The sequence below is a fragment of the Cydia splendana genome, chromosome 3, assembly GCF_910591565.1.
Source record: "Cydia splendana chromosome 3, ilCydSple1.2, whole genome shotgun sequence".
Classification (NCBI taxonomy): Eukaryota; Metazoa; Arthropoda; class Insecta; order Lepidoptera; family Tortricidae; genus Cydia; species Cydia splendana.
The window spans coordinates 11,870,466-11,886,315 of NC_085962.1; the positions used below are offsets into that span (position 1 = coordinate 11,870,466).

The 15,850-nt window shown below is 38.5% G+C and overlaps 1 protein-coding gene across 3 annotated transcripts in view; it reads right to left on the bottom strand.

Moving 5' to 3' along the window:
• LOC134806792 (hemicentin-1-like) overlaps positions 1-15,850 on the bottom strand; it is a 181,021-nt gene that overhangs the window by 84,514 nt on the left and 80,657 nt on the right. For all 3 annotated transcript variants that reach the window (XM_063780153.1, XM_063780152.1, XM_063780154.1), the window contains exon 3: positions 11,482-11,635. In XM_063780153.1, the coding sequence (XP_063636223.1) occupies positions 11,482-11,635 (154 nt within the window). The remainder of the gene's footprint in view (positions 1-11,481; positions 11,636-15,850) is intronic.

Sequence of the window (15,850 nt, forward strand, 5' to 3'; positions counted from 1 at the left end):
AGTTTACGCAGTCGCTAACGTAAACGACAAGTGTCAACTCGAGGTACGGCTATTTTGAAAAATTAACTTCAGAAAAGGCTCGTTTGATTTCACAACACACATTTATTTGAGTTCTTTAGTATACTTTATGTTGATTGGATTTCATCTGAATTGATTTTGCATCCGCGATAACGATGCTTGTGTATTACGCCGGATTAGGTGCCGAGATTGCGCTCAGTTAAATTACCGGTAATTTTGGTGTTGATAGTACTTGATGATCGATTGCGCTAATTGTTAATTAGAGAGACGCTGTATTTAAACCGACACACCAGTCGTCAATTGTTGCACAAAGGCACTGATTGTGCCAAACTAGAAGGTTTGATCAACGATAGTTTCGTTTAGGACGTGAAAACTACTTATCCACCCATACATTTATCCATACATCTCTCCATTTTTAATGTATTTTGTGGTGAAAAAAATAATATTGAAGAAACAGCAAAAGTGTAGTTTTTGCTTTTACAAAAGAAGCGCTTTTGTTATATTTTTGCAATTGAGACACATTCGTTTCTTTTTACCAACAACAACTAGATGTATCATGTGTAGTTGCAATTCAGTAATAAGAAACAAAAAACAGCCAATACTAAGTATGTACTTAAATATTCAGCGGCCACTTCGGAAACTTTATCAGATGCAACACTCACGCAATTGCATTCTTAACATCAAGAACCAGTGCGCTTGCAATATTCTACTGCTTTCTATAAGAGAAAATGCAATAAAAGTCTATAAAACGTTTAATAAAAGTGCTCACTGACTTTAAGAAATGTAAAAGATAAAATGACAGTTTTTAGAGTTCCGTACCCATAGGGTATATTAATACCCTATTAGCCTATTACTAAGCCTCCGCTGTCCGTCTGTCCGTCTGTCCGTCTGTCCGTCTGTCCGTCCGTCTGTCTGTCACCAGGCTGTAACTCTCTGTTGCCGCTATAATAAAAAATACTAAAAACAGAAATTAATAAATATTTAAGTGGGGCTTTTGCCGTTTAAAGCCGTGCCTTTTTTTTCTCTTTAAAGCTTTAATGTTTAATGGAAATAGGAAAATTGACGTAGAGACGTTTACTTTCTAGTCAAAATACGTTTTTAAAAAGGTTTCACTTCACGATCAAATTTTGTGTGAACGTGTTTTTCTACATTCAGAGCAACACTTGGAATAATAGGTACGATCATATGTAAAAACGTGTAAGTGTTTACGATTCCATTACACGTAAATCAGACCTGAAGGCCTACCGCGAACCACGTTTGACGTGTTGCCTCTCTGTCGCACTTGTAAATTTGTACGTAAGTGTGACAGGGAGGCAACACGTCGAACGTGATTCGCGGTAGGCCCTCTGCATGGCGCTTCACGCTCAGTATTAGGTATTTATGTGGTATTATGTCTCGTTATACGCCTACCGCAGCGCCATCGAAGTTGCTACTATAAATTTCTGTCTAATGAGGATTTGTTGCCATGTTACCGAGTGCAAAATCCAGCTCTGTGTATTAAAATTTATTGGATTGTGGATTTGTTTATTACGTCCATCAGCTACATGCAGACTGATAGACGGAATAAAAATTAGGTAAATTAAGGATTATTAAGATAAAATATAAAAACTTAGTTTAAGATAAAATAAATTGTATGCCCGAAAAGGGTAAAACTGTCGATAGGTACTCATCAAATAATTTACTTAGTTATAGTTCTTGTACCTACACAGTTTACACAATAAATATTTCTGATTTCCGATTTCTGATTCACGCTAGGTGCGGGCCCGGACCGAGGCGTCAGATATTTCGTTTTCTATAGAAAACATCACGTTATCACCGATCACACGTCACATGAAACTAAAAATTAGTGTTACTTTCACGTAAATTGATGAACTAAATAATAAATATAAAATGGTATGTGTACTACCTTAACTTTTATCCCAGTGTACCTAATTGTATATAAACATAATTATAGTTTGTACGATAAACGGCCAGCCAGTCGCTCAGATGTTTTGACAGCCATAAACGATATGGATCTCCCGGGCAATTTCAGTTAGCAAACTATTGACAGCTTATATTTGTACTCTGGTCAATGTTGTTGTGCTAAGTAATACATAATTAATACGCGATCAGAAACAGCAACGCCAAAGTTTTCTTTATTATAACTTAAATATGTATAATAAGAAACATTTTAACTCTGAAGCTTGAAGTTGTTGTATAAAATTTTTCTTATTTTGACATTGCTCCCACGGTGACTCGCTCGTACTTAGCCATTGGTGCGAGCGAAATGCTTTTAAGTAATAAATAACTAATGAATCCTCGACAAGTTTTTAACACGTTCACTGCGTTACGGGGGCTTTTGAACCCCGTACGATGTCATCATTCAGTGCGGAGGCTAAAAATCGTGTCTACTTCTGGTGCGGAAGCTGTATCTTGGATATTTTTATGACTACGATAAAGACAAATATACATTTGAGTTTCTTGTCAAAAGTATAACCAGGGGCCGATTGCATAACAAACTACAACTAATATTACAAGCGAAACTCCTTATTTAATATCAGTGTTGGCCGTAATGGTTAATTCTAATTAACAATTAATCAATTGCATTAACCATTCATTCCGCAATTAATCAATTGCATTACGCATCAATATAATTAAAATTAGTTAGAATTGAAGTTTGAGACGTTTAATTACATTGATTGTCAATCTGCATTAACGTTTAATGGAATTAAATAATTTATTTCATAAACTAATAATTAATGTTACTTTTGCTTGGAACTATTAAAATTATAAATAAAAATAACCATTAATACAAGCTTCAGTGAATTATCAGATCGTGATACATATTTTAACATGAGACTACACTATATGTTTCTATACACTCATTATACGTGTATTCCTATTTGTCGCTGCCATATGTGAGTTGGAGACAAATGGGAAACGGGGACAAATGGGATTTATATGCAGAACCTATTCCATCTGTTCCAGGTGGGAACAAATGGGAAAACATCAGAAAATGATGTGTTCCCATTTGTCCCCACCTTATTGGTGTGGAGACAAATGGGAAACGGGGACAAATGGGATTTATATGCAGAGCCTATTCCATCTGTTCCAGGTGGGAACAAATGGGAAAACATCAGAAAATGATGTGTTCCTATTTGTTCCCACCTTATTGGTATGGAGACAAATGGCAAACGGGGTAAATGGGATTTATATGCAGCGTCTATTCCATCTGTTCCAGGTGGGAAAAAATGGGGAAAACATGGGAAAATTATGTGTTCACATTTGTCTCCACACCAATAAGGTGGGGACAAATGGGAATGTTTTATACGAATGAATATGAACGGCGGGGAACAAAAGGGACAAACCCGATATTAGTGTTCCCATTTGTCTCCGCTCCAATGAGATGGGGAAAAATGAAAATATTTCTATGCAGCGTCTTTTCCCATGTTTCTATACACTCATTATAGGTGTATTCCTATTTGTCCCTGCCATATGTGAGTTGGAGACAAATGGGAAACGGGGACAAATGAGATTTATATGCAGAGCCTATTCCATCTGTTCCAGGTGGGAACAAATGGACATACATCAGAACATTATGTGTTCCCATTTGTCCCCCCCCTTATTGGTGTGGAGACAAATGGGAAACGGTAACAAATGGGATTAATATGCAGCGTCTATTCCATCTGTTCTAGGTGGGAACAAATGGGAAAACATCGGAAAATGATGTGTTCCCATTTGTCTCCACACCAATAAGGTGGGACAAATGGGAAATATTTATATGCAGTCTTTTCTTACATGTTCCCCGCAGGGACAAATGGGAATACTCCCATTATTGGTTATAATGGGTGCATTATTGGTGTATTCCCACTTGTCCCCTATGCATGTGTCCTACGCCATACATGAGAAGGGACAAATGGGAATACATCATTTTCCGATGTTTTCCCATTTGTTCCCGATTCGCGTGACCTACGCCATGCATGAAGCTGGGACAAATGGGAATGTTTTATATGAATGAATATGAACGGCGGGGAACAAAAGGGATACACCCGATATTAGTGTTCCCATTTGTCTCCGCTCCAATGAGATGGGGAAAAATGGAAATATTTATGTGCAGCTTCTTTTCCCATATGTTTCTATACACTCATTATAGGTGTATTCCTATTTGTCCCTGCCATATGTGAGTTGGAGATAAATGGGAAACGGGGACAAATGGGATTTATATGCAGAGCCTATTCCATCTGTTTCAGGTGGGAACAAATGAGAAAACATCGCAAAATGAAGTGTTCCCATTTGTCGCCACCTTATTAGCGTGGAGACAAATGGGAAACGGGGACAAATGGGATTTATATGCAGCGTCTATTCCATCTGTTCCAGGTGGGAAAACATGGGAAAATGATGTGTTCCCATTTGTCCCTTCTCTCATGTATGGCGTAGGACACGTGGATAGGGGACAAGTGGGAATACGCCAATAATGCACCCATTATAACCAATAATGAGTGTATTCCCATTTGTCCCCTCGGGGAACATATAGGAAAATACTGCATATAAATATTTCCCGTTAGTCCCCACCTTATTGGTGTGGAGACAAATGGGAACACATCATTTTCCGATGTTTTCCCATTTGTTCCCAACTGGAACAGATGGAATAGGCTCTGCATATAAATCCCATTTGTCCCCGTTTCCCATTTGTCTCCACACCAATAAGGTGGGGACAAATGGGAACACTTCATTTTCCGATGTTTTCTCATTTGTTCCCACCTGGAACAGATGGAATAGGCTCTGCATATAAATCCCATTTGTTCCCGTTTCCCATTTGTCTCCAACTCACATATGGCAGGGACAAATAGGAATACACCTATAATGAGTGTATAGAAACATATGGGAAAAGAAGCTGCACAGAAATATTTCCATTTTTCCCCATCTCATTGGAGCGGAGACAAATGGGAACACTAATATCGGGTGTATCCCTTTTGTTCCCCGCCGTTCATATTCATTCACATAAAACATTCCCATTTGTCCCAGCTTCATGCATGGCGTAGGTCACGCGAATCGGGAACAAATGGGAATACACCAATAAGCACCCATTATTACCAATAATTACCAATAATGGGTGAATTCCCATTTGTCTTCGCGGGGAACATATGGGAAAACCCTGCATAAAAATACAGAGGCAAAAATTAAGATGTTCATTCTTGTTAATTATTAATTATCAATCACATTTTTAAGTTTCATTCAAAATTGATTTAATTTTTAATGGTTTGTAAAGCAATAACCATTAATTATTTTTAATTGTTAGTGGTTCGAAATAAATTAATATTAATGCAAATTGATGATCAATGCAATTGATAATTAATTTCCCTTCAATGGTTAATGGTTAATGGCAATTAACCTTTTCAATGGTTAATTTTTAATGGTCAATTGCATTAACGTTCGGCCAACACTGTTTAATATGATGAATAATGATGAACCCTCATAGTACAAAAATAATATATTTTCCTTTGGTTTTTAAAATTAAATATTAATTCAACGGTCAATCTTACGAACCACGACATCCATGCGAGCCAAGAAAGTGCTGGCAGTTAGTGCATTTTGTGACGCAAGTGTAAATGTGATGTGCACATGACTTGCCCTTAAAACTACTCTGTATGGCTAACAAGGCAGTGGCCATATAAGGACCACGTAGCACCATTGGTCACGAGCAGTGGGCATATAAAAACCACCTGGTTTTTTTATTGAATTAGGGGTAATAAAAAAAATCAAGAAATTACTTTTCATTTTAAGCTATTACCTACCCTAATCAGTAATCAAAAGTAAAAAATTCGTCAGGCCTGTTTAAGGGTTAAAACAAGTAATATACTTTATCTACACACATGTCATTAGTGCTCTATAATGCGTTCAGAAACCGTAGGAAATGACAAGCTTTATTACAACCAATTTTACTATGAGAACTTTCTTATCTGTGGTAGTAGGAGAATTTGTACTTTAATGTACATAACGTTATAGATTTTTGTAGGTTATGAGTTTAAATTTGGAACAGCTGTCAAAACTCAAGTAGGTCTCTATTCTAGTATCCATAGATATTAAAACAGTTATCGATACGAAACGTCAATTTAGTATGTTTTTTAAATATAAACCGCACGATATTTGATCTCGGTGACATGAGAATAGGGACTTCATTCTTTTGTCTAGGAATTAAAAAAAACTACGGATGTAATAATAAATAAATATGAATAAATAAATAAATATTATAGGACATTTTTACACAAATTGACTAAGCCCCACGGTAAGCTCAAGAAGGCTTGTGTTGTGGGTACTCAGACAACGATATATATAATATATAAATACTTAAATACATAGAAAACAACCATGACTCAGGAACAAATATCTGTATCATCATACAAATAAATGCCCTTACCAGGATTCGAACCCGGGACCATCGGCTTCATAGGCAGGGTCACTACCCACTAGGCCAGACCGGTCGTCATTGACGGATGTGTGACATGCGTGAAAAAAGTTTTCATTCACCGCCATTTGACGTACAGTTTTTCTTTTAGTTAGTTTTAAGTATGTGTTTAGATAAAGTAGTGTATGTAACTGTACATAATTAGGCATTAAAACACTCGTATGATCCTATTAAGAAACTCACTAACGTTCGTTTCTTAAACCCACACTCGTATTTTAATGCCTCTCATTATGTAGCAGTCACATAAACTACTATCACGACATAATCATATCACTGAATGTTATGTATTGTTAACTGCTGCTCAGTAATCAATTTTGACACCAATCAGTTCCAGACATGTTGTGTCCGAAAGTGACGTTTTTAATATTAAAACTTTAGCTTTCAATCTGAAAAACGATATCTAGTTATTACTATAGTAAGCGCTAAAATATCGTTTGTTTTATTTCCCATTACTATTGATTTATCGACATAAATAAGGTATGTGCGTTACGGGGTTTGCTAAGCCCCGTAGTTTTTCAATTTTAGCGCGATACGGGGAGAAAATAACCCCGTTCTTTCATTTCTCTATAATTTTATATGTTTTTATCGTATCTACGTTCGAAGGGAACATGACGTAGGTCATTTCATTCTCTTTAAATTAGTCAGAAAAAAACTTATATAATTAAATATTTCAGGACTTTATAGCAGTTTTAAGAGACTTGGGTGTACGGGGCACTTTTATACCCGTAACGCACCAAGGTGTAAACCACTACGGGGCGGATTAGGCCTCGTAACGCACTACATTTTAGGTAAAGGTTTTGGCTTGCCGCAGTGAACGTGTTAAGGTTACCTGACATTTGAATTTGCGCCCTAAATTGTATATCCATGAGACGAGTTGAGGTGTGGGATAAAATGTAGGTACTCTTTGTTTATATTCCAGGAAAAATACACGAGGTTATCTTGTGCGCGAAGCGAGCGCGCAATAAGAAAGCCAATGTATGTAATGAAAGGACCAATGCCCACGCGTTTCATACGACGTTTTCAACACACTTGCGAGGAAAAAAACGAAATTTACATACAGTGAAACCTGGTTAATTGGCACCTGGATAAATGGGAAACCTCAATAATTGCAACCAAAGGTCCGGTCCCGGTCCCTTGAGACCAAAAGGCCTCTATAATATATAGACCAAAAACCCAGAACGTAAGCTTGTAAATCTACTTTCAAAGGTTATTTGCACCTCCACAAAAGAAATTTGTCAGAACGCAACCTCTATTAAGAGCGCTCTTACAAGAAAAGTCGAAATAACGCGAAATTGATGATACTAGTCGACGAAATTCAGGACTTTGTGCTCATTATTAGAAACAATGAGTACTTGTTCCAGTAAAAGTCTCTTCTTATCTTTTTAAATATCGTTGTAAATATTAGAAAAAGGACTTATTAAATTAGTAATGATTTTTTTTCTGATGGTCGTTTCCGAAAAACCCCGTGAAGCACTGAATGGCAAGCTCTTATTTGGAAATGTTGAGAAGTTTACTCTGCTAAACCTGGCTATTTTGTATTACTAATACCCTGTACTTTAGGCATATCAAACGATATTTTTCCTACACACCTTTGAGAAAGAGAAAATCAAAGTAAAACGAACTCAATTTTCTCTCCGAAACAAGTGTCAATTCCTACGAAAATCTACTTAATATCGAAGTCATTTTCATACTCAAGCAATCTGCAACGTTTGCTTATACTGTTGGTATACATTAGTGTTTATGAAATTCTACTATAATTTTTTGGCAATTTTTTGAAAACTACTCTATATTACCGATGACGCGCGCTGCGCCAGCTCAGTGCCGCGGCAGAGCTTGTAGAGGCAGGACGTGTGTCGGTCGGCTCCGCACATTTTCAACGGCGACAACGAGATTTTTTATCATTGTGTGCGGCGGGCGCCGTGTAAAACGCTATACTGTGTGCGTGTAAACCGCAACGAGACACTTTGATCCTAGCACTGTTTTTATAGTATTATAATTTATAATGGTACAGTTTAATAAACTACCGGACAGGATTAAAAATATTTGAAGCGACCTGACATTCTATATGTATTAATTTTGACTCAAGATAGTACCCAGGGTCTGATGATGGAGCCGGAAGGTGGTTACCGGTACCAACCAACCATGCAACTAAACCACTTCGTGTTTAGGCTCGTTTTATTCATCTCAACAAGATCTTTGACACAAGATAGTACTCAGGGTCTGATGATGGAGCCGGAAGGTGGTCACCGGTACCAATCAACCATGCAACTAAACCACTTCGTGTTTGGGCTCGTTTGATTCGGCTCAACAAGATCTTTGACTTAAGATAGTACTCAGGGTCTGATGATGGAGCCGGAAGGTGGTCACCAGTACCAATCAACCATGCAACTAAACCACTTCGTGTTTAGGCTCGTTTTATTCGTCTCAACAAGATCTTTGACACAAGATAGTACTCATGGTCTGATGATGGAGCCGGAAGGTGGTCACCGGTACCAATCAACCATGCAACTAAACCACTTCGTGTTTGGGCTCGTTTGATTCGTCTCAACAAGATCTTTGACACAAGATAGTACTCAGGGTCTGATGATGGAGCCGGAAGGTGTCACCGGTACCAATCAACCATGCAACTAAACCACTTCGTGTTTAGGCTCGTTTTATTCATCTCAACAAGATCTTTGACACAAGATAGTACTCAGGGTCTGATGATGGAGCCGGAAGGTGGTCACCGGTACCAATTAACCATGCAACTAAACCACTTCGTGTTTGGGCTCGTTTGATTCGTCTCAACAAGATCTTTGACACAAGATAGTACTCAAGGTCTAATGATGGAGCCGGAATGTGGTCACCGGTACCAATCAACCATGCAACTAAACCACTTCGTGTTTGGGCTCGTTTGATTCGTCTCAACAAGATCTTTGACACAAGATAGTACTCAGGGTCTGATGATGGAGCCGGAAAGTGGTCACCGGTACCAATCAACCATGCAACTAAACCACTTCGTGCTTGGGCTCGTTCGATTCGTCGCAACAAGATCTTTGACAAAAGTTAGTACTCAGAGTCTGATAATGGAGCTGGACTGTGGCCACGGGTACCAGTCTACCATGTAACTGAACCACTTCGTGTTTGGGCTCGTTTGATTCGTCGCAACAAAATCTTTGACACAAGATACTACTCAGGGTCTGATGATGGAGCTCGAAGGTGGCGACGGGTACCAGTCTATCACGTAACTGAACCACTTCGTGTTTGGGCTACGTGTTTGGGCTTCGTGTTTGGGCATCGTGTTTGGGCTTCGTGTTTGGTGTATCACCTAGTGTCAAAGATCTTGTTGAGAAGAATCAAACGAGCCTAAACACGATGTGGTTTAGTTGCATGGTTGATTGGTAATGGTGACCACCTTCCAGCTCCATCATCAGACCCTGAGTACTGTCTTGTGTCAAAGATCTTGTTGAGACGAATCAAACGAGCCCAAACACGAAGTTGTTTAGTTACACGATAGACTGGTACCCGTGGCCACCTTCCAGCTCCATCATCAGACCCTGTGTATCTTCAGTGTCAAAGATCTTGTTCAGAGGAATCAAACGAGCCCAAACACGAAGTGGTTTAGGTACATGATAGACTGGTACCCGTGGCCACCTTCCAGCTCCATCATCAGACACTGTGTATCTTCAGTGTCAAAGATCTTGTTGAGACGAATCAAACGAGCCTAATCATGTTACTACATGGTTGATTGGTATCCGTGACCACCTTAATCATCATCATTATCATCAGATCCTCAATACTAGTTCGTTTTTAAACCCTCGTTGATACAAACTTTACAACCTATAGGTACCAAATGCTATGACGAAACATGTAAATAAGCGAGTACCTATAATTTATTTCGAGTAATACTTATACCTTCATAAGTACGAGTATGGGGCTATTCATAAATTACGTCATTTCAAATTAGGGGGGGGGGTCTACACATCGGATGACGGTAGCATGAAGTAGGAGGAAATGGGGTCATTTGAAGCATGATTTTTGGATGATTATAGGGGGGGGGGGGTCAAAAATCGTCAAAAATCGATGACGTAATTTATGGACAGCCCCTATGGGGCTAATCATAAATTACGTCGTTTCAAATGGAAGGAGGGGGGGGGGGTCTGGACATCGGATGATGGTAGTATGACGTAGGAGGAAACAGAGTCATCCGAAGCATGATTTTTGGATGATTTGAGGGGTGGGGGGGTCAAAAATAGATGACGTAATTTATGAACACTGCACACACTTACATTTGCACTGCATTTAGTATTTTCGTACTTACCAAATAACAGTTTTAGGACTTTAAAAGTTAAGCACAGTTAGTGTTGTTATGGTTGATTTAAATATGCTTCGCGAAGGATCAAGAATGTTTAATCCATCATTGTAGTGCGAGTGTGGTAGAAGGGATCGGCATACTGAGCTCGCACGGCCTGCCGCAGCGCGTAAAATACCTAAACTCGCTCAACGCCGAAATGTAATAGCGCTCTTAATGAAAACCTCTATAATTGACACAACGATTTTTTGAACCTCGTTAATTGGCACGACCTGCTTAAATGAAAAACCTGGTTAATTGACAAAAAGTTGCCGGTCCCTTGAGATTGCAATTATCCAGGTTTTACTGTATTACTCAAATCTAAATTGTTAAAACAGTTAGTAAAAGTATGTCATACTGCCTGCCGCCGCCCCGTCGACCCTGCCGCAGCGCCGCGCCGGCGTCCTCCAATCCTTATTGTAAAAGCTACTCGACCAATTAAGAAGGTATGTTCGTCTCCATAGATATTATTAGCAACTAGTTACAATCTTAACTCGATCGGATTATCATACATTACCGCACAAGTGCGATAACATAGGTAATAAAATAGCACGCGTGCGTAATATTTTGGATTATGAGCCTTAAAGCGGATCAATAAGTTACACGTTACGAGCAAGTGTGTTTAAAAAGGAAATATACCATTATTTTCTACGTATATCTAAAATCGACGAATACGTAATAAACTAACCTGTAAACGGGATTGTCATCTCGATACCAAACCACTAGTAGCAGGCTATCGTTCCGCATTGGTGGGCGAGAGTCGCAGGGAAGATCCGCTTCGCCGCCTACCACCGCTGGCACGGTCACCACCTTGCTCGACATCGCAGATTGTGAGCTTCCAGCTGAAAAAAAAAGTTATCTCAGATACCTAAACATTTAAACATTTTGGTTACCTATCTACTTATACGGCGCGATTCGGGAAATGAATTAGAGATTCACTAGATATGAAATAGTAAAGATATGTGATGTTCCACGGAAAAAGGTACCTTATGGCGGCTGGCGCTTACGTCGCATAACGCCGAAATAATATTGGAGCGGCGTTAATAATAACGTAAGCGCCAACCGCCATAAGGTACCTTTACCCGTGGGACGTCACATATCTTTACTATTTCATATCTAGTGAATCTCTAATTCATTTCCCGAATCGCGCCGATAGTATTTTTTATGATATAGGAGACAAACGAGCAGACGAATCACCTGATAGTAAGCTGATGGTTAGTTTAATATGTATTTATGTATATAATAAATATATAACTGTGTCTCTAGTAAAAAGGCTACCTACATATCTTGCGCAGTGCAGGTGAGTAAGGCTACAAGTTTCATACAAGATACTGATACCTGCGCTGACTTGTACTATCGATAAATCAGTGTTGTAATAAATAATTTTAGTATTTTTATTAGGCTACAAATATAATGACCACCAAAAAATACTTTGGTACCCTAAATAAAAAAATCATGCTTACCAAAAAAAATTAATGAACACCAAAAAAATTAGGCCTAAAATTACAAAAGTACCACCGTTTTAATTACGACTGTACTTCAAATTGTATTCGAATACCAAATATATTGAATGACCACCAAAAATCATTAATGATCACCAAATCTTGAAGACCAAATAAATGCGATATTTTCACCTAAATAAACCACTATGATTACCAAAAAATGTATACATATTACCAAATAAAGTAAAATGATGCCAAAATTACTAGCCCCTCCCGCTCAACCCCCCGTAACCCGCACCGCATACCTACCTAACCTACTCTTCTAGTAGCATACTGAAATGCTACTAGAATAGTGGGTTAGGTTAGGTTTGAACTGCGACCCTTACAGAAAAGAAATGCTACTAGAAAAGTGGGTTAGGTTAGGTTTGAACTGCGACCCTTACAGAAAAGAAATACTACTAGAAAAGTGGGTTAGGTTAGGTTTGAACTGCGACCCTTACAGAAAAGAAATGCTACTAGAAAAGTGGGTTAGGTCAGGTTTAAACTGCGACCCTTACAGAAACGAAATGCTACTAGAAAAGTGGGTTAGGTTAGGTTTGAACTGCGACCCATACAGAAACGAAATTCTACTAGAAAAATGGGTTAGGTTAGGTTTGAACTGCGACCCATACAGAAACGAAATGCTACTAGAAAAGTGGGTTAGGTTAGGTTTGAACTGCGACCCATACAGAAACGAAATGCTACTAGAGAAGTGATTTAGGTTAGGTTTGAACTGCGACCCTTACAGAAACGAAATGCTACTAGAAAAGTGGGTTAGGTTAGGTTTGAACTGCGACCCATACAGAAAAGAAATGCTACTAGAAAAGTGGGTTAGGTTAGGTTTGAACTGCGCCCCTTACAGAAACGAGATGCTACTAGAAAAGTGGGTTAGGTTAGGTTTGAACTGCAACCCATACAGAAACGAAATGCTACTAGAAAAGTGGGTTAGGTTAGGTTAGAAAAAGATGACGAAGTGGATTAATTAATTTAATAGGATAACGACATATTAAATAATTGCACATTTTTAATTAAAATGTGGTTACAATTTTGGTGTCAATTTTGGTCATTTACTATTTTTGGGTTTACAATGATTATTTTGGAGTCATTTGCTTTAATAGGATAGCAAGATTTAAAAATTTGGTTAGAATTTTACATTAAAATGGATTTCTAATTTTGGTGGTCATTTACTATTTTTGGGTTTACAATGATTATTTTGGTGTCAATTTATTTAATAGGATAGCAAGATGTAAAAATTTGGTTATCATTTCACATTAAAATGGGGTTTGAAATTTGGTAATCATTTACAATTTTTGGGTTAATAATGATTAGTTTGGTGTCATTTCCTTTAATAGGATAGTAAAATGTAATAAAATTGGTAATCATTTCACATTAAAATGGTGTTATAATTTTGGTGATCGTTTATTATTTTAGGGTGGTAAAGTAGATTTTTTTGGTATTAAATTTTATTAAATCTGGTGATCAGTTAAATAGCAGCCTTTTTATTACCTAGGTTTCATTTATAGGTACTTGTATTTCACTGAATAAAATTATTTGAATGTAATAATAAATAAATAAGCCTGACATCGTGCTGATAGACCGATTGCAGCGCCAGGCCGTGCTCGCCGACGTCACCATCCCCCATGATGAGAATCTCGTGAAGGCCGAGAAGGACAAGTCTAGTAAGTACCTAGACTTGGCTCACGAGATAACCGCCATGTGGGATGTTGATTCGACGATCATTGTCCCGATAGTCGTTTCAGTGAACGGTCTAATAGCGAAGAGTCTCGACCAACACCTAGAGAGACTCTCGCTGGGTGGTTGGATCAAGGGTCAGATGCAGAAGGCGGTAATTTTGGACACGGCGCGTATAGTACGTCGGTTCCTCACTCTGCGGCCCTGACCACCGGCAGCTTGGGCCAAGCCCCGCTGCCGGCGGCAATCTAGGTTAGGTTTTTTATAATGTGTTTATATATTTTTGTTATGTTTTGTAAGTGTTTTTATATTTTACTTTTATACTCACATTGTAAAACCCTAACCTAAGACCCTAATTGAATAAAGAAGATAAAAAAAAAAATATAATTTTGAATTTATGCGTGACACAATCAACATTTACTAGGCTTTAAAGGCCTGTGCACACCGGGTGCGTGTGCGTAGACGTTTAAAAGTCTTAGACTGTGCTGGGGTCACTATTGATGCGTACCTATGGTACCTACTAGAGTTGATATACATATTGGTACCTACTAGAAATATCGTGATGTTGGATTGGTTTGTTAGTTTGGCATTTGCTTACTTACGTATTATATGGAAACATGGATGTGTGTGGATGGGGATATATTATATTGTGTGCCGTGTGCGTGCGGTTTGTGTGTATTTATGGCGTTATTCATAAACACCTTACGACAAACATCAAGATGACTGTCTACCAAACTTGTGTCTTGAGCATACTATACGGAGCCGAAACCTGGACGTCGTACGCTTAACACCTTCCACATGCGCTGTTTTCGGAGTATTACTAAACATGATATGGAAAGACAGGGTTACTCACGAAAGTGTGCTAGAGATTGCTCAGCTTCCTAGCATTACCGTGCTACTCAAACAGAGACGCTTGCGGTGGCTGGGGCATGTGTAACGCATGGACAGTGCTCGTTTGCCCAGACAGACCATGCTGAGCCAAGTTGCATTAGGCAAGCGAAACGTAGGACGCCCATTACTCCGCTTTAAGGACTGTGTAAAGCGCGACATGGTTGCGTTTAATATCGACTCTGACTCATGGGAGCATCTGCAACAAACCGCGTTGAGTGGAGGAACAGCCTTTTAAGAAGTCGCTTAACCCATGATAGGTCCTGGTTTCAAGACTTGGCCCGAAAACGGGCAATTAAACACATGCGCGATGAGGGTCGCCTCGGTGCGGGCTCTCATTTTACTTGTCTCAAATGATGAAAGATGCACAAGATTGACGAATAAATTTTTATATCCGCTTTAGTATATAGGCAAACAATAGGAAAGGAGGACATTAAAGAGAAATATTTATTAAATGTATCTCCTAACTTTTTATAAAAGAATCTAAGCGGGAGGTACACATAATACACATTAAATATTTCAAAATGTAGCTGCGAAATTGTTACTTCCGCATTTCAACCATAACCCGACTGTCAAGTGAAAAGACAGCTGGTTCTATTTGAGGAACGAAATAAGCCCGCAGCTATCAAAATTCTGTCAGTCTGTATTGAACCTAAACGTAACTAAATTTGATACTGTAATACTGTATCTACCGCAAAGGTATATTTTTAGAATTATGTTGACTTCGAGTGTAGGCGAGGAATCTTTATGATTTTTGATTGCCAAAAAAATTAGTTACTAATTTGACGGAATATAAATTTTGTAACAGGATGCGTAGACAAGATACCAATCGATAACGCATAATGTTATGTCACACATTATAAAAATGAGTAGGTACTTATTTGGCAACACAATTAAAGTTGCTGATTATTGTATTCATAACCTATTCATAACTGATCCTACCAGTATTCAAAACCCCCTTTTAAGGCGCTACGCGCCGTTTCTGGCCGTAAAAAC